The sequence below is a fragment of the Myotis daubentonii genome, chromosome 11 (assembly GCF_963259705.1).
Source record: "Myotis daubentonii chromosome 11, mMyoDau2.1, whole genome shotgun sequence".
In the NCBI taxonomy this organism is placed as follows: Eukaryota; Metazoa; Chordata; class Mammalia; order Chiroptera; family Vespertilionidae; genus Myotis; species Myotis daubentonii.
The window spans coordinates 52,669,122-52,688,881 of record NC_081850.1 but is presented as its reverse complement, the minus strand read 5'-3'; the positions used below and the strand labels follow the sequence as shown (position 1 = coordinate 52,688,881).

At 43.2% G+C, this 19,760-nt stretch overlaps 1 protein-coding gene across 1 annotated transcript in view; it reads right to left on the bottom strand.

Annotated features, from left to right (window-relative positions):
* The window catches only part of LOC132212112 (phospholipid-transporting ATPase FetA-like), an 81,629-nt gene that overhangs the window by 40,571 nt on the left and 21,298 nt on the right, over positions 1–19,760 (bottom strand). The window contains exons 4-12 of the mRNA XM_059657262.1: positions 17,921–18,001; positions 16,044–16,102; positions 9,616–9,729; positions 8,685–8,783; positions 6,504–6,565; positions 3,355–3,427; positions 2,962–3,032; positions 1,844–1,926; positions 537–695 (exon numbers count right to left, since the gene is read on the bottom strand). Of these exons, the coding sequence (XP_059513245.1) occupies positions 537–695; positions 1,844–1,926; positions 2,962–3,032; positions 3,355–3,427; positions 6,504–6,565; positions 8,685–8,783; positions 9,616–9,729; positions 16,044–16,102; positions 17,921–18,001 (801 nt within the window). The remainder of the gene's footprint in view (positions 1–536; positions 696–1,843; positions 1,927–2,961; positions 3,033–3,354; positions 3,428–6,503; positions 6,566–8,684; positions 8,784–9,615; positions 9,730–16,043; positions 16,103–17,920; positions 18,002–19,760) is intronic.

The window sequence follows — 19,760 nt, the reverse complement described above, 5'->3', positions numbered from 1 at the left end:
TTCCTCCATTTTCCTGAACCTTATCATAACCCAAGAAAATCCTTCATTAAGTATAAGGGATTATGATCCTAAATGACATCTCAAGAGAGGCCACTGCTAATGATCCACATGTGCCTTTTCTTTGCATGAACCCTTCACATTAGAGTTTACATTCTTCTCCATAATGAGCACTATGTTTATTCTCTCCTCATGGGAGTAATCTGCACGTATACACTCCTCTTTTACAAGTTCCCCTTTCATAGGCCAATTCTATGTGTACTTCTCTATGCATCCCTTCTCTTGTGTCCAGTTATGATTTGGAACACAAAGCCTTCCTCTAACAAAAGCAGAGCTGATATGTGGGCAACTCATTGTGTGGGGAAAAAAGTCTTTTTTTCCCTAAGAAAAAACTTTTCTTTTTAAATCTATCTATCCATCCATCCATCCATCCACCTCCCTTTCTATCTGTCTCAAGGCCATAGTGTTCTGATATATACCTGAGTACTCTATCTACATCCAGCAGGCCGGGGTCTAACTGTGGCTCCAGGGAGACGTACCAGTATAAATCACTAAGCCATAGCACCAATCTGTATTCCTGATGGTACATCCTCGGAGCAGCAGCTTATCAAGGTCCAGGAGGTAGTTTTTCCCCTTATAAGTGAGTACTCCTGTGAATCTGCCCAACTTGTTATTGGGAGCATCACACCTCACTTCTCCTGGGAAAAAAAAAAAGGAGTAAGAGTGCTGGTTCTATAACTAGGATTTTCCTAATAGGATAGAAGGAGGCTTAACATAAAAGAGGAAAGAACACCCCTCTTTCCAAATACATACAATCTTTATCCTATCCTCTCCCCATTTCAGATGCTGCCCATTTCTCACCAGCTCCCTTTAGAAAGGCAGACAATGGTTTCTGGGCATCAGAGAAGAATAATTCTGTTTATGACATGGGTTATCCAGAGAGAGTCACAGCTGAGAAAAACCCACATGATAACTTATCACTATCAGTACTGCTAGATCATATGAGCTCTAAATCTGAATAAAAATATTTTAAACTACTTAACTTAAAGCAAACCTAAAAAAAACACAAAAAAGCAAACCTAGTATTTTCAAAATGAAAATAATTTGACTTGTTCCTGATTAGTAAAGCAAAAACATGCCTTTTGTAAATATGTATATAATATTAAAAGGAGAAAGGAGAAATAAAATTCACCAATTGCCTAGAGATAAGTGCTATTAACCTTTTGAAGTACATCCTTCAACTTTTTTCTACACATGTACTCATAAACATATATGTCTCAGAAAACAAATGCTACATATACTAAGCACAATCTATTGTAATATTTTTCCATTTATGAATATCCTATTCCTATATAATAAAAGGCTAAAATGCAAATTGACCAAACAGCAGAACGACTGGTTGCTATGATGCACACTGACCATCAGGGGGCATACGCTCAACGCAGGAGCTTCCCTCTGGTGGTCAGTGTGCTCCCACAGGGGGAGCGCTGCTCAGCCAGAAGCCCAGAAGCCGGGCTCATGGTTGGTGAGTGCAGCAGTGGTGGTGGGAGCCTCTCCTGCCTCTGTGGCAGTGAGACATCCCCCAAGGGCTCCCGGACTGCGAGAGGGCGCAGGCCGGGCTGAGGGATGCCCGCCCCCGCCCCCCCCCCCCCCGTTCCCCCCACCAGTGCATGAATTTCGTGCACTGAGCCTCTAGTGTTACAAATATTTTTCCATGTCAATAAATATCAACTTGAATATTGTTTATAAAAAGTGATATAGAATTCACTGTATGAATATAAAAACTTTATTTAACTATTCCTATACTGATAAAAATTTGGGCGGGCAAACCTATATGCTAACTTACCATTAAAGGCAGAAAGCTGATTCAAGTCATTTTCCATTTCACTGGTAACCTGGATGGCCTGCTTCACTTTCAGGTTGGTTTCACTAGAGTAAAGCACACAGAACCAGCATACAGAACACATACACAACAGCAGTATAGGTCCAGTTTCTCCTACTTCTTCATGGAGTTTTAGAAAATAGATATTGCCAACAGAACTTGGGCTATAGGTTTGAGCTGTAAGTCACTCCTATTCTCTCTCAATGACAGTATTGAGGTGGAATGGCTCTACAAGGAAGCTATTTTTAGCACACCCTCACCCCTCTCTCACTGTAACACACCACGATTCTTTTAAACAACCCACAAGATCTTGCTGAATAGATGCTGTAGAGCAGCTGAAGAGACATCACAAAACAATGTGGAGGAGGCACACTGCTTCCTTCAAGAATGAGGGGCATGCCCTGTTAAAACCTGCACACACCTTCAAGTAAACAAACTCATCACTTCATAAATATTTATAGAACTCATGAGGGGGGTCCCAATTAACCATGTGCTGATATAGGAATGCACAGAGACAGAAGCAAAAATAGAAGCCATATTTCAAAAAGCTTGTGGACACCAAGAGGAATAGTTGTGAGAATGCAGATCCATTCAAAACTCTATAGGGCAAGCTCTCTGAAGAGGGCCTCTATCATCCTAAGACCTTAGCTTTTGTATGCTAATGATTTCTACCTTAAATCCTTCATAGAACATGGTGTTTTATCAGTAAATAGATACCTCCTACTGGCCCGGAAACTTTGGAACTCTATTCTGAAAATTTAAAGTTCTGTTAACCTCTTACCTGTCACTCAGCATTCTTAAATACAGCCAGACAGTGTCTCCAGTTTAGAGATGGAGAATATGAAGTTTATTTGCCCAGATTCTGTACCCAGTGAATGCTCAGTTAATGCTGTCAAGAGCTTAGCCTTAGACTTGAGGTCCCAAGAGTCTGGCCTCCTATCTTCTCTTAGCTGGATATTTCTAGCCTCTTTAGTACTTCCACATGAGAATACAATTCGTTCTTGGCATCATGTTCTCCCTCAGTGAAAAATCACTCTAAGCTGCCTCAATCACTTTAATGGACATGAGGAGGGAACACTTACCCATCCAGTTCTGCTGTTTCTATGTATGTCATACTGTAGGGCTCACTGCTAGAGAGTAATAGTATATCAGCCTGTGGTCAGAAAAGTCAGAGAAAATAAGGAAAGCAGGAAGGCGGGCTTTTAACATTCCAATGTGACAAGAGCGGTCACCCTCTTTGTCTGGGACCCATCACTGCTACCATATACCCCTCTTCCAGAACTAGTCTCACATTTTCTGTAGCTATGGTGAGAGGGGATGAGAACAAGCGTCTAATCACAGGAACTGTTGATCTCTGCAGGCAAAGCGAGGAAGATGAAAGCCCCTTAAAGCAGTGGCAGTAGAAGTGCTAAAAGGGTTCCCTTGTACACACTCAAGCCAAAAGAGAAAAAGAAAAAGCCCAAAGAGGTACTCACCGTGACAGGCTGATTATTTTCTAATTTTATTATATCTCCCACTTGGATATTCATCCATTTTTTCTTCTCCATCCTATAAGAAAATAACCCTTGAATACCTGCTCTGAGAATCCCCGCCCCCCAAAGTTCTGCTTTGACAATCAAAGGAAAAAAAGAAAAGCTGAGATGAACTCAAGGCTCAGAGGAAGACCAAATCAGTTTGTGATGCATCACTGCTACAATCAAGAATGTGGCCCAATTTTTTCTTCAAATTCCAGGGTTATATTTCTTTAAATCTTATTCAAATCCAACTTTCTTTTAATATTATAGTATAAACATAATCATTATGTTGTTACAAAATCACTATTTATAGATCCTTGAACCTTTTTCCTTTGGTTTCAAGTATCATCTCTATGCAGATAAATCTCAATACGTCTATTTATTTGTTCCTAATTTTCAAATCGGGGGGATAGTACTAAAGGGTAGTAGCTGTAAGCTTTGGAGAAAAACATGTGAGTGTTTTATTTTGTCTTGAGTCAACATTCATTTTTGCCAGTTCTCTGGCGTTCTGTCTGCCATGATTTTCACCAGTACAACACAGCACTATGCATTCGGGCTTCTCCTGTAGATAAAAGCTTACATATGTAACCTTTTAAATGTATGTTTTTAAAATAAAAATTTTAAATGTTGTATCATGTGTATTTATATTACATTTGTATTATGTATTGTTATATATGTTTTTAAAACAAAAATTTATATTTTGTTATACTAGGAGCTGTCAAACTATTACTACTTTGTTCCTGGATATTATAACAACCATGTGTCCCAGATTCAGGAGACGGGGAGATATTCCCTCCCAATTTAAAATATGCAGTCTTGTTGTGCCATAAGTACATTTTTAATTTCCAAGCATTTCATTCTACCTTTTGGTTTAGAAAATTTGGTCATATAGATAGAGAAGACATTGCTTGGACGGCAGAGGAGATCATTCATGTGTGTTCTCTGTTTTATGTGAATGGTACCTCCTGAAGTTCCGTTAACACTCGGGTACTTTTCCTAATACAAATACTTAGAAGTGCTAGATAAAATAAAGCCAACATTTTTTCAAAAGCAAGGCTATATTTAACACAAAGTGAAGAGCCAGGAAAAAAGACAGGATTGAAATTCAGAACAGAAGTATTTTCTGAAGCTGTTCTTGCCCTGAGTGGGGGAGGGAATGGCCAGTCAGTATTAATAATTAGGAACTTGAGTTTTACTTTAGCCCTCTAAAGGGCCAAGAGATTAAGCCTTAGGATCCTTAGAGGCAGAGAGTTGGAACTAACAACCCCTCATAAGCCAAGACTCTGGAAAGGGCAACACCATTAGAAAAAGGTGGTCTAAAAAAAATCAACTCATTGGCAAGAAAGGTTGTCTATTTTACCCTGGAGGGTTGGGGCCAGGGAGTGGAGGACTCCCCTGAGAATTTGTAATCTCATGAAGTATGGGAATAGGTGATACCCATGAGTTACTTGGCAAAAGCAAACAAAAAAACCCTCGGAGGGATACCCCCTGAACTCAGGCCACTTAGAATGCCCATAAAGTAAGTTCCACTAAGATGTGCTTTAACCAAAACTATTGAGAAATGAAAACAACAGAAATCACAACTTGCAAAACAGACAAACTTTTATAGTAGCCACTCTTCTCAGACCCATGTGCTCTGAAGAAAGCTACTTCTGGAATATAGACTGTTTCAACAACCAGCCTCACTGCCAATGTTCAATTAATTAGACACTCACGGGGAGACTAAGTCAAGTCAGGGCCCTGCTTGTAAACTCCTACACCACCACTCTCTGATAAATTATTCAATAATCTTACAAAACCCAAGTGCTCAAATTACTTCATTTGATCAGTAACTCCCTAGCGTTGCAAATTTCTAAAACACTCACTTTTGTCTTTTCTTTTTATCTTTATGTTCTTCTAAAATGTTCTTTTGACTCACTACTGCCTTTTTTGGTGGTACTTATGAAAGGCTTCAATAGATCAAAACACTTGAGGAAATAATTCACCTTGAGTAAGGATCAGCAACCACAATAAATAAAAGGATTAGATCTCTAAGAACTTCACACTATAGAATTATCTGATTAAAACTATAGTTACTGTGTGTTCTATAAAGCCTATGTGAAAAAAGACTGGACCTCAATCATGAATTCCTTCAGGGTTGTACTACTTTGCATTGACATTAACCCCATTGCTGTGGTGTTTGGTCATAGGTATCTCAAGTGTTAGGTCAATGTTTATATTTGGTGGGGTGTTGCAAAATTTGAGCAATTCACTTATGGCAGGAATGGAGAGAGGCAGGAATAATTCCTATATAAAGCAACATAAGAATGCCAATACTTTCTGCACAAACTGGTCACTTTTCCTCTCATACAATCTCTATTTGTTGAATTCTTCCCCATCTCTTAAAGCCTAGCACAAACATCAGCTCCTCCCAAAAGTCTTCCTTGATTCCTTTAACCAGCTATGATTGCTCATTTTTATTAATTCTTAAAATAATTTTTGTACCTCTTATGACAGTTTTCATATTTTGCTTTATATAGGAATTATTCCTGCCTCTCTCCATTCCTGCCATAAGTGAATTGCTCAAATTTTGCAACACCCCACCAAATATAAACATTGATCTAACACTTGAGATAGCTATGACCAAACACCACAGCAGTGGGGTCAATGCCAATACTTTCTTTAGATTGTTAACAAAAAGGTGGTCCGGCCAAAGGCTACAGGAAGAATGGCCAATAAACCATCTTAAAATCCACTAGGGTTCTAAAGACAGATATCTCCATGCTGACCTCTGCACTAATAATAACCACTTGCACATTAATACCATGTCACAATTTATTAATTGCTGTAATATATATTATTTCATTTTTATTGTCATAAACATCCTCTAAGGTAGAGAATATGATATCTACTTTATAGATAAGAAATGTGAGGTCCAGAGAGGTCTGAGGTCATTTGGTGCTTTCAGGGTATGCTAGACCTAGAAACAAATTCTTCTTATGTCCAATCTGAGGTTCTTTTTACTGTCCTGAACGACCTTTCCAAAGCCCCCAGGACATCAAGTGTTCACAAGGCCAACCCTCCCCCAGAGCCGGTCCTGCCTAAACTAGCTTCGGAGTGGAAGGACTTACCTGCCATTCATCAGGACCAGAACAGAACGGTTGTTGACCTGATTGTCATTTTGGTGCCTTTTCTAAAATTATACAAAAAAAAGTTCAGGTAATAGAATTGAGCAAATGGCATGTAGAAACTTAATATTTTGAAATATTATCCAATATAGTTCACCCTCTTTGAAATTTTCCTCGACCTCCCAAAGTCATTCCACAATTATCTCATTGACACTTTCTCTATCCCTCTCCCTTCCTCTTTCTCTAAAAATCAATAAAAAAAAATAAAAAACACAAAAAAAACAGGCCAAGAGGCTGATTGTCTTTGAGAAACTGAAAAAGGAATTCTGAAAAAGAACCAAGGGAGAAGAAAGAGAGAAAATCTTGGCTTTAAAGATCAAAAGCCAAAGTCCAGGGGATGAGAACAAACAACTTATATCAAAGGCCACAAAGGAGAGAATGCAAAAACATGGGCAGAATGAGAGTCTCATATTTCTTGGTAGGTACAGGGAAAGCTAATTATCCTTAAGCATACTCCCATCCCATCCCCAACCATGGTCCACATTCAGAAGCCTACAGTGGATGAATAAGAACTCCATAAACTTTTTCAATAGCAGCTCTGCTCAGTCATTTATGCAAAGACCAAGTAGAAGGGGGACAAATACAGGGTATGTCCTGGTGCTAGGACTCACATGAATCCCCTCCTTTCAGTTGAGATTTCTCCCTGAGAAAAGAATAGGACTGGGAAGGAGGCAGAGAGAATCCTGAATTGGTCAGAATATTTATCCTAAAGAGACTGAGTTCTAAACCAGAAGTAAATTATTCTGAATTGGCAAGTTAAGTGTTTTGTTCTTTAAAAAGGGTAGGATGGTTGTTATCAGCAATATTGAATTTAGTTATAGAAAAATAAAGTACCATTTTTCATTGTGACTTGAGTTACAATTGAAATTTAAACCATGTGCTAATTCTGGGTTTAAAGAGTTACAGAGTTAAAGAGCTGGAGAAACATCCTTCTCTCAAACCTTGCTCTAAATATCTATTCTGGTAAAATCAGAACTCTCTTATGGAAGATGCAAGCAGGTCAACAGCACTGGCTTCCCAAATCCCACTAGTAGGCATGGTACTGGGTCCTCACCCTCACCCTTCTATGCAGGACCTGCTGTGAAGAGGAAGCTATGCAGCACTCACTGGGAGCCAGTTTCTCCCTCCAAGGACAGGAAGAGTCATAGGCTTTCTAAAATCAGAGGGTTCCTGGCGGTACATACTTAATAGCATTGAAAGTCAGAAAGGGAGCCCAGCCAGTGTGGCTCAGTGGTTGACCTGGAGGTCACGGTTCAATTCCTAGTCAGGGCACATGCCTGGGTAGCAGGCTCGATTCCCAGTATAGGGTGTACAGGAGGCAGCCGATCAGTGATTCTCTCTCATCATTGATGTTTCTATCTTTCTCTTTCTCTCCCTTCCTCTCTGAAATCAATAAAAATATATTAAAAAAATAATTTGAGCCTTAGCTGGTTTGGCTCAGTGGATAGAGTGTTGGCCTGCAGACCAAAGGGTCCCGGTTTCAATTTGGTCAAGGCCACGTAACCTGGTTGCAGCCTCCTCCCTGGCCCGGGCCCTGGTCGGGACTTGTGCAGGAGACAACCAATAGATGAGTTTCTCTCACATCAATGTTTCTCTGTCTTTCCCTCTCTCTTCCACTCTCCCTAAAAGTGAGGATTAACAACAACAAAAACACACTCAAAAAAATACACACACAAAAAAGTTTGAAAGTCAGAAAGGGAAATAGGGAGAGTTGGAGAGGAGAAATGAAATGTGCAAAGGGAAGATGAGAACAGGAAAAAGAGGGAGGAGGAGACCGAAGGATGAAGGGAAGATAGATATAAAAACAAGAGAAGAGCGAATGGAGAAAGGATGACAGCAAACCCAGAGAAAGCTAAGGGGGGAGTGAAAGAAGAGGTGAGTTATTAAAAAGGAAATGGAAGGAAGCCTGGAAAAGGGGCTGAGTAGTTGCAATAGGAAGACAGAGAATAGCCTTGCATTGCCTCTTTCTGGCCATGCATAGACCACTAATCCTGGGCCTATGAAAATTACATATTCCTCTCTCCATTCAGTGCTTCTTCTTAGCACTGGCTAGTTCTGGGGAGTCCTTCTTGCCCCCCAGCCTGACTAGGTGGTGAGGAACCAAGTCCTGGAAATCCCCGTTACCAGGTCATCGATGGCATCCTTCGCTGCTGTTATGGACAGCACCACTATCAGAGGTATCACAGTTGTGTACCAGGCCAAGGAGGAGATTTGGGGAATCAACTGTGAGAGGGAAGGGAGAGAAACTTGGGTCAGAAAGCTTAAAGGACAATATACTTCCCCTTACCACAACACCATTTTCATCTCCATAGGTTCGTAACGAATTCAACTATCCTGGTTGCTTTTCACAGTTTGCAGCCTTCATATAATCCCCAAATATAAGTAAACATCTCCCAAGGACTAAGGAAAAAAGAAGAGACTATAAGTTGCTACCTACGTGTCCTGAACTCTACCACATTTGTCTTGATGGCTAAGGGCCATTTCTCCTGTGAAAAAGAGGGTGCTGGGGTAGGCGGGTAAGAGTGGACATGGGAAAACCACAGACCCTCCCACACTTCTTCAGCACAAGGAAAATGAGATGATCGGTCCCTCTCTCCTGATTTGGGGCCACCCTGTCCTACTTCCTTGCTCCGAGCTGATAGTCTTATGTTCTAGAGTCTCTAGACCATGCTCCTTCGGCAGCATGCCTGCATTTTAACTTTCTGTCGGGTAGGCTGGGACAAGAAGGAGGAAGAGGGATGTAGCTGTGGTTGGGGTGAAGAGTCTTTAGCCTCTTATGGTCAGGCTGAACTGTGGCCATGCAGCCATAATGAGGAGCCCCCATTCCTTGGGATCCAGTGACCTTGTTTCCTTCCTCCTGGAGAGGCTTGTTTCATCCTGGCTAATCCTGACCAAAGCTACTCTAGAGGCCTGGCCCGAGATCCCAGCCATCCACTTGCCTGTTACCTAAGGAGAGAGGGCATTTCTCAGTTTAGGGATGAGAAGGGAGGATTATACAACCTGACCCCAGAGAGGTTGATAAAATGTTCTGTGGAAAAGGTCCCAAAGGCAATACCTGTAGGATTAGCAAAATGAGAAAATATGCATTGGCGAGTCTCTGGAACTGTTCAAATAGGTTCAAAGGCAAGAAGTTAAAGATATTATATTTTGAGGTCTTGATGGTATTGTTCTGTGAGTAAAAGAAAACAAGCACAATTAGAGAAACAAAAGACCCCCACCTCCCAGGCTTAACAAAAAGGACCAAGGCCATCCTGAAATGGTAAAAAGCCACAATCCCCCTACCAAAGGAAGGAAAGGAGTATTTGTCTTCCCCTCCTGCAATGTTTTCTTTGAGGCCTAGAGCGGTCTAGAGATGCAAAGTTGTCGAGGCTCATCAATATCGGATTATTTGGGGAGGCAGACGTATTTCTGCACTGGAGAGAATTCTTTGTTTATTGACACTATTGATAATGATAAAATCAACAATGAAAACATACACTTAGCGAATATTTATTACCTGCAAGGCAGTGTTCTAATCATTTTACAGGTAGCAACTTATTTAATCCTCAAAACAACCCTATGAGGGAATACTATATGATCACCTTTTGAGGATGAGTAAATTGCTGAAACTAAGGTTTCCTTAGTGTTTTTATTTTCTTTATTTGCCAAAGATCACTTTCTGTCAGGTGGGCTGGGACAAAAAGTTGCAGACTTGGGATCGTGCTGTCCCCTGAGATTCAGTCCACTTGTGTAGCCATCCAAATACATTTTCTTCTTAGAATCATAAATCCCTCCATTTCATCTTACCCTCTGGCCTCTAATGTCCTCCTCACTTCTAAATAGGCAAGTTATTTGTGTTTGCTCCACTCCAGAGTTCTCTAATGAAGGTTTTCTTAGTCTGGAAAACTCATTGTGGTGTGTCTTTACATGCTGGTTTCATTGCTGAAGGATGTCAATGCCAAAAGCAAATTACTGTCTTTCACCCCTAGCCCACTGAAGGTTCCGACATTGGTTGCTGTCAGCATTAGAAAATCATCTGCCCCTTCATTGTCCTGAGAGAGTTTGAATAGTTTTGGCCTACATCTAAGCTGTTGTTTTGCTAAGTGAAAATGGGAACTTGCTACCTCTTCAGTCCCAATCTGAAGATGTTGACAGAACCATCTTACTTTCTATCTTTGAGTCTATAATCATTTGATCTAAGATGTCAGAGCTTGAATCGAAGTGCTCAAGAAAAGCAGAAGAATGAGACCAAGTAATTCTCTACAAAAAGGGCTTCTCCTCCACCTCCTCCATTTATAAAGCCTAAAGAAAAGAATAAACCCACCTACAGGCCTGGAGTACAGATACTACTCAAGTATGAGGAATCTTGCTGGGCCCTGCCTTGGGAAGACATCAGCGTCCTTTTGGAGAACCAAAATCATTCAGTCCTGAGGCTAAACCTTGCCCAGGAAGGCTAGATAGGCTACCCAGCCAAGACTTGCCCAAGGTCTATTTCCCAAGGGAAGAGAAACTGGTCAAATAGCTTAGCATTTAGGAGTCTAGAGATCCAAGCCAAAACTAAGGTTTCCTTAGTGTTTTTCTTTATTTTCTCCATAATTTCTCCAATTAACAATCAATTGAACAATACATTTCTCAAGGCTTGCTCTGTTCACAGCCCTATGTTGGGCTATACTAGTAGAAGCTGAAAAACAACTAAACAAGATCTATTCCCAAGAAGTTCAGAAATCTGTCTTGCATGGGGTTCTAACTAAATGATCTATAAGGGCCATACTAGTCCTGAGAGTATGTTATTATAACATAGAAATAGTTTTCTTTTATTACTATTACTAGAGGCCCAGTGCACAAAAATTTGTGCACTCGGGGGGGGGGGTCCCTCCGCCTGGCCTGTGCCCTTTCGCAGTCTGGGACCCCTTAGGGGATGTCCCCTGCTGGCTTAGGCCCGCTCCCTGGGGGATTGGGCCTAAGCTGGCAGTCAGGCATCCCTCTGGCAGCCCGGGAGCCCTCAAGGGATGTCCACTTACCAGCGGGGAGCAGGCCTAAGCTGCAGTGGGACATCCTTAGCACTGCTGAGGAGGCGGGAGAGGCTCCCACCACCACCGCTGTACTGGCAGCCGTCAGCCTGGCTTGTGACTGAGCAGAGAGCTCCCCCTGTGGGAGGGCACTGATCACCAGGGGGGCAGCTCCTGCATTAAGCATCTGCCCCCTGGTGGTCAGTGTGTGTCATAGTGACCAGTCAGTCTGCTGTTAGGGTCAATTTGCATATTACCCTTTTATTATATAGGATAGAGGCCTGGTGCATGGGTGGGGGCCGGCTGGTTTGCCCTGAAGGGTGTCCCGGATCAGGGTGGGGGTCCCGCTGGGGTGCCTGGCCAGCCTGGGTGAGGGTCTGAGGGCCGTTTTCAGACTGGCCACACCCCCTTCAGGGTGGGGGTCCCTGCTGGAGTGCCTGGCCAGCCTGGGTGAGGAGCTGAGGGCCATTTTCAGGCTGGCCACACCCCCTTCAGGGAGGGGGGTTCTGTTGGGGTGCCTGGCCAGTCTGGGTGAGGGGCTGATGGCTGTTTGCAGGCTGGCCAAGCTCCCCAGCCATCCAAGCTCTCAGTGGAGGCTGGCTGGAAGCAGGTATCTGGGGTTTATTTATCTTCTATAATTGAAACTTTGTTGCCTTGAGTGGAGCCGACAGCTGGCCAGGGCAGTGGGAAGCTTGGCTTCCTCCATCACTGGGGCAACCAAGTCTCCTGCTTGCTCCAGCTCCAAGGCTGCCGGCTGCCATCTTGGTTGGGTTAATTTGCATATAATCGCTCTGATTGGCTGGTGGGCATGGCTTGTGAGTGTAGCAAAGGTACGGTCAATTTGCATGTTTCTATCTCCCTTTTTTTTGCATGTTTCTCTTTTATTAGATAAGATACCTTGGATTTTTGGTGTCTAAGTCCAGATGGCTCTGATACTTGGACCCAAAGACCTTTTCATCTTTTGCCTTACTGAAGCAGCTGGCTGTCACTATTGATTATTCAATTGATTTTTAAAGCTAATTAATGTATTTCATTTGGGTAGCATTGGTTTAGCAAATGAAGACAAAAGCCATGCTGATTCTGTCTCAAGATAGAAGTATCAGTACTTTTTTACTAACTTGGCAACTAGAGTGTTTTGTTCTACTCTTAAATGTCAAGTCAGAAGCAATATCTCAAGAATGTAGAACATCTGCTTAACTCAGAACTTCCTCAGTGTTTAGTTATTCTGGCACATGTGATAAAATTTAAGCATGACAGAGGTGGTGGAATTTGGTTTGGGATCTTTATTTATTTGGGCAGGGTACTTGATTGATGGCTAAATGGGGCAATAAAGGAGAACAGAAGGCCAAGTACATAATGGGAATCAGTATTTAGGGGCTGGGAAGAGGAAAAGGGGTAGGAATGGAAGAAATTAGAGAAATAGGAGGAAAATGAACACTGGGTAGGGTCAAGGAAATGGAATCAGTCAACTCTGTTTATTTATTCATTAACTATTGGTTGCCTCCTGGACATACCCCAACTGTGGCTGGGGAATGAACCTGAAACCCAGGTATGTGCCTTTGACTGAGAATCAAACCAATGACCCTTCAGTCTGTGGGCCAACATTCTAATCACTGAGCCACAATGGCCAGGGTGATAAAGACATTTTAAATGTTCATCAATAGAAAACTGGTAAAATAAATTAAGGTATCCTATCTAATAATAGACAAACATGGTAATCGACCGTACCTTTGCTACGCCTCCCATTGGCTAATCAGTGCGATATGCAAATTAACCTACAAAGATGGCAGCTAATTTGCATACTGCAGGCAGGGCGGGACAGCACCATCCCGCCTGCCCTGCTGCCATTGGGCCTGCTATCTGCGACTGGGGCAGCAGGTGTCTGTGTGCGACCCGCCCGGGGTGTCCTGGGTGCAACCCGACCCGGGGCGTCCCATGTGTGACCCGACCCAGGGCGGCGCCTCAACCCCCGGATCGGCCCTGCCATGAGTGCGACCCGGGGCAGCGCTCCAACCTCTGGAGCAGCCCTGCTGTGTGTGCGACCCGGGGAGGCGGGGCAGGCACCGAGGGATCGGGCCTGCCATCTACCACCCAGGGAGCAGGCCTAAGCCAGCAGGTGGTTATCTCCCAAGGGTTCCCAGACTGTGAAAGGGCACAAGTAGGGCTGAGGGATACCCCTCTCCCCCCTTCCCCCGCCAGTGCACAAATTTTTGTGCACCAGGCCTCTAGTCCTATATAATAAAAGGCTAATATGCAAATTGTCCCCTGGGGAGTTTGACCAGAAGACTGGGAGTTTGATCACTTGCTATGACATATGCTGACCACCAAGGGGGTGGCACGGAACATGGCAGGCAACCAGCAGCTGAGGCGGGGTGGAGCAAGGAAGGAGGAGGCGGGGAGGCTGGGAGGCAGGGAACCTGACTGCAGGCCAGGCCTAGGGACCCTACCCATGTATGAATTTTGTGCACTGGACCTCAAGTATCAATATAATGGAAAACTATGCTGCTATTAAATGAATTAGGTAGATATATCTGTATTATAATAGACTAGAGGCCCGGCGCACAAAAATTTGTGCACTCGGGGGGGAGGAGGGGCCCCTCAGCCCTGCCTGTGCCCGCTTGCAGTCTGGGACCCCTCGGGAGATAACGACCTGCTGGCTTAGGCCTGCTCCAGGTGGCAAAGGGCAGGACCAATCCCTAGGTGCAGCCCCTGGTCGGGCTCAGAGCAGGGCCTATTGGGGAGTTGGGACACTGCCCCTGTCATGCACAGAGCAGGGCGGATCAGCAGGTTTGATGCCACCCTCAGTCACGCTCAGGGTAGGGCCGATTGGGGGGTTGGGGCACCGCCCCGTCACACTCAAGGCAGGGTCGATGGGGAGGTTGCAGCACCACCCCGTCACGCACAGAGCAGGGCCAATCAGGGGGTTGGGGCGCTGCCCCCTGTCACTCACAGAGCAGGGCCCATCAGGGGATTGGGGAGCTCCCCCATCACGCACAGAGCAGGGTCTATCAGGGGGTTGGGGAACTCCCCCCTGTCACGCACAGAGCAGGGCCGATCGGGGGGTTGAGGAGCTTCCCCTGTCACTCACAGAGTAGGGCCGATAGGGGAGTTGGGGCACCGCCCCCTGTCACACACAGAGCAGGGCAGATCAGGGGGTTGGGGTGCCATACCCTGTCACATTCAGGGCAGGGCCGATGGGGAGGTTATGGCTCTACCCCATCACACACAGAGCAGGGCCCGTGGCGGGGGGGGGGGGGGGGGTTGGGGCGCCGCACCCTGTCACACACAGAGCAGGGCCGATCAGGGGGTTGGGGAGCTCCCCCCTATGAGGCACAGAGCAGGGCTGATCAGGGGGTTGGGGCGCCTTCCCCTGTCATGAACAGAGCAGGGCAGATAGGGAGGTTGTGGCCCCGCCCCGTCACACACAGAGCCGCAGGGCGATCAGGGGGTTTGGGCGCTGCCCCCTGTCACGCTGATCCTGGTGCCGGGAGGCCTCGCGGCTCCGCTGATCCCGGTGCTGGGGGGCACATTACCCTTTTACTATATAGGATAGAAGCCTGGTGCACGGGTGGGGGCTGGCTGATTTGCCCTGAAGGGTGTCCTGGATCAGGGTGGGGGTCCCCACTGGGGTGCCTGGCCAGCCTGGGTGAGGGGATGATGGCTGTTTGCAGCTGGTCACACACCCTTCAGGGTGGGGGTCCCCACTGGGGTGCCTGGCCAGTCTGGGTGAGGGGCTGAGGGCTGTTTTCAGGCTGGCGGGTGACTGAAGCTCCCAACCGCTCCTTTTTTTATTTTTATTTTATTTTATTCTGGGCAAGCTTTAGCTCTGAGGCTTGGCTCCAGCTCTTAGGCCTCGGCTGCTGAAAGCAGGTATCTGGTTTGTTTGGGTTCTATAATCGAAACACTGTTTCAACTCCAGCTCTGAGATCCCGACTGGCTGAAAGCAGGTTTCTGGAGTTTGTTTAGCTTCTATATTTCTAACAATGTTTCAAACTGTAAGCTCAAGAGGCCGGCAGCGGCAGGCGGGCAACGTTGGAGTCCTCCGTCACTGAAGCAAGCAAGCCTCCTGTTCACTTCAAGCTGCCTGGCTGCCGGCTGCCATCTTGGCTGGCAGTTAATTTGCATATCTCCCTGATTAGCCAATGGGAAGGGTAGTGGAGGTACGGCTAATTACCATGTTTCTCTTTTATTAGATAGGATGTCTAAATGAAAAAAGAAAATTATGGAACTATGCTTTCATCTATGTTAGAAAAAGCAACAAGTGTTTCTTTTCTAGGAGTTATATATAAAACCCAAAATATTAGATATATTATTCCTGAGCCTAGGTCACTGGATTAATTTTGGTTCTGAGCCTTCACTGCACCAGCCCTCAATGTATAGGAATGTGAAAGAAAGCAGAACCTCAGTTATAGGATCTACATCTACAATGAAGTTCCTGCCCCACCAACAAAGGGGAAATTTCAGCACCCTTCTGAAATAGAGACCTGATACTCACTGGATATCCAAACATACTGTTGAATTCCTCATTGTTGGCTTGCACATATCTCTCTTGTTCTAAGAAAGAGGAAAGAAATGATGAGAAGGATGCTTCTCTGTAGATCAGTCTGGGATGCTGGCTGCTAGTGAGGATTCATTACCTCACACTTTCTTGCTGAGGATATCTATTTAAAAATTGGATTTTTGTCTCTTTATTCAAAGAATCAAGAAAGCCCTGGCCAGTGTGGCTCAGATGGTTGGAGCATTGTCCCATGTACTGAAGGACACGTGTTTGATTCTTGGTTAGGGCACATACCCAGGTAGTGGGTTCAATCCCCAGTAGGGGCACTTACAGGAGGCAACCAATTGATGTTCCTTTCTCACACCAATGTTTCTCTCTCTCTCTCTCTCCCCCCACACACCCTCTCCCTCTCCTTCTCTCTCTCTAAAATCAATAACAACATATCCCCAGATGAGAATTTTTTTAAAAAGTATCAAGAAATACAATAAAAATAAAACCTTCAAGAGTTTCAGTTTTCTGAAGGCAACAGGACAAGGCTGTTATAAACATTCATGTGCAAGTTTTTGTGTGGCCATGTTTTAATTTCTCTTGGGTATATACCTAGGAGTAGAATTGCCGGGTCATATGACAATTCTATGTTTAATTTTATGAGGAACTGCCAAACAGTTTCCACAGCAGTTGCATTATTTTATAATTGCATTATTTTACATTCCCTGAACAACGTATGAGGGTTCTCATTTCTCCGCATCCTTGCCAACACCTGTTAGTGCCTGCTTTTTATTCTAACCATCTTAGTGGATGTGAAGTAGCATCTCACTGTATTGCCAGCATGTAACATGGTCATTGGCATTCATTTTGTGATCAATAAATATTTGTTGAATAAATAAATCAGTCTTCATTGATGATTACTACATTCATTTGCCTTGAATTTACTACTCCCTACAATATTCTGCTCTCTACCTATTATTCTGTTCATAAGAACACACAGGAGAAATTGGTCAGTTCATTTGTTTTCCTCAGCCCTTTCTCCTTTAACAGCTATGAGAATAGGAGAGAACTGCCTGGTTTTCCGTTGGTTGGGACTTCACTGACTTTCTCTTCCTGAATCTAGGGCCTGTGCCTTGGAATGGACTTCTTTCTGTAACTCAGGCCTGTGCCCTTAGAATGGGCTCCTCCAGGCATCAGACAACTGCACAATGACAGAAAGTAAAGAAGATAAGTGTGGCCTTAAATCAGTGACCTAATTTCATTATCTGCACCTTCTCTATTCCCCAAAAGAAAGCTGAAATATATAAATACATTCTGGCTTACTTTTTCAAAATTTTATGTTAAAAAATTTACCTTTTCCCATGTCAGGCAGTTTCACTCTGAAAGCTGGCTTGGGTGTGATTACCCCAGTGCCCTTTAGTTCTTGGCTTCACCGAAGGAAAGCATGGAAGTAAATGAAAATACTTCCTGACACCATAGCCATAGCCATTTGCTGTGGCCACAAATAGGCAGCAAAGCTTAACCTTATCTGCCTTGGCAATTTCTTTTCACATTGACCACTTCTTTTTAGCAGGAGGCGGTTGTGAAGGATGGGGAGAGGAAAAGAAATACATGCTTTCCTGGTGAACTTCCAAATGAAAGCACAAAAGATGAGAGATTGTAACTACTCCAGTTAGAATTCTCAGATGTAAAAACAGTAGACCTTATACTAGTAAGTACAAAGTATTTACTTTTGTAAAGCATATTTTCTCTACTGGTCAGCTGTTTAGTAGATTAGTAGTTTGACTGGTAGACTGGCTAGTCTGTTTATCTGTTATATGCAAGCACACATTTTTTAGAGGCAATAATAATGACATGCAGACTTAGATATCTCTGAGTTCACCTACCTCCACCAGTTTGTCTTTCCTCACTCCGGCTTTCATATACAGACATTGCAAAGTAGTACCAACTATAATTTGATAGAATTTCTATAAAGGAAATAAAAAGATTTAGAATGAGAATTTCTCATGCCAATAACATTTCACTTAAACATGTTCTTAAGTAACAAAGAACTTGATCTCTGAAATTAAAAAATAATCTACCTCTAAGATAGACATGCTAAATTTTAGAATTCATTTCATATGTCCTCAACATAAAGTTATATATTCAAAGCTTAGGAAACAGATTTCAATTCCTGGAAATTAAGTTTAAACTGATGACTACAATCTGTCAGACAAATTATCTGAACCTTGGAAACAGGTAAAAGAAATTAGGTGATCTTTCAGTGTAATTCTGGGATTACACCTTTGATTAGTTTTCTACTGACTGTACTATACTATAACGCTATAGGACAGAGGTTAACTTATATATATATTTATTCAGTAGAGATACAAATATTTAAGTCTGGTGAAAAATATAACTCCAAAGGTTATGATTTATGGACTTTAGGACTTTAATAGTTTTGTGTATAATTCAGTAATCTTATCTTAACATTTCTTTATTAAATTGCCTATAAATGCTTAGCTCCTATATTTTCACTTCAAGTGGTCTTAACATCTTACTTGCTTCCTCATAAATTAATGAGTTGAATAAAATCTTTGATACCTGTTCATTTTATATATATGAGAGTCATGTTCCTTAACCTTTTAAAAGTTATAATTTATCAAATCCCATGAGTTTGCTACACAGAAAAATCCCTTCTTTCTCTCCATCCTTCACACAATTCAGAAAAGGCCAATAAAGTATATTTTAGTTAATTGATTTTTTTCAGGTCTCCTAATTCACTAAATGTGGATGAGCCAAGACTAGAAAACTTTCTTTTTTTAATTAAATCTTTATTGTTCAGATTATTACATTTGTTCCTCTTTTTTTCCCCCCCATAACTCCCCTCCTCCCAGTTCCCGCCCCACCCTCCGCCCTCACTCCCCACCCACTGTCCTCATCCATAGGTGCACGATTTTTGTCCAGTCTCTTCCCACATCTCCCACACCCCTTTCCCCCCCAAGAATAGTCAGTCCATTCCCTTTCTATGTCCCTGATTCTATTATAATCACCAGTTCATTCTGTTCATCAGATTATTTATTCACTTGATTCTTAGATTCACTTGTTGATAGATGCATATTTGTTGTTCATAATTTGTATCTTTACCTTTTTCTTCCTCTTCCTCTTCTTAAAGGATACCTTTCAGCATTTCATATAATCCTGGTTTGGTGGTGATGAACTCCTTTAGCTTTTCCTTATCTGTGAAGCTCTTTATCTGACCTTCAATTCTGAATGATAGCTTTGCTGGATAAAGTAATCTTGGTTGTAGGTTCTTGGTATTCATCACTTTGAATATTTCTTGCCACTCCCTTCTGGCCTGCAAAGTTTCTGTTGAGAAATCAGCTGACAGTCGTATGGGTATTCCCTTGTAGGTAACTGAGTTTCTTTCTCTTGCTGTTTTTAAGATTCTCTCTTTATCTTTTGCTCTTGGCATTTTAATTATGATGTGTCTTGGTGTGGTCCTCTTTGGATTCCTTTTGTTTGGGGTTCTCCGCGCTTCTTGGACCTGTAAGTCCATTTCTTTCACCAGGTAGGGGAAGTTTTCTGTCATTATTTCTTCAAATAGGTTTTCAATATCTTGCTCTCTCTCATCTTCTGGCACCCCTATAATTCTGATGTTGGTACCCTTGAAGCTGTCCCAGAGGCTCCTTACACTATCCTCGCATTTTTGGATTCTTTTTTCATTTTGCTTTTCCGGTTGGATGT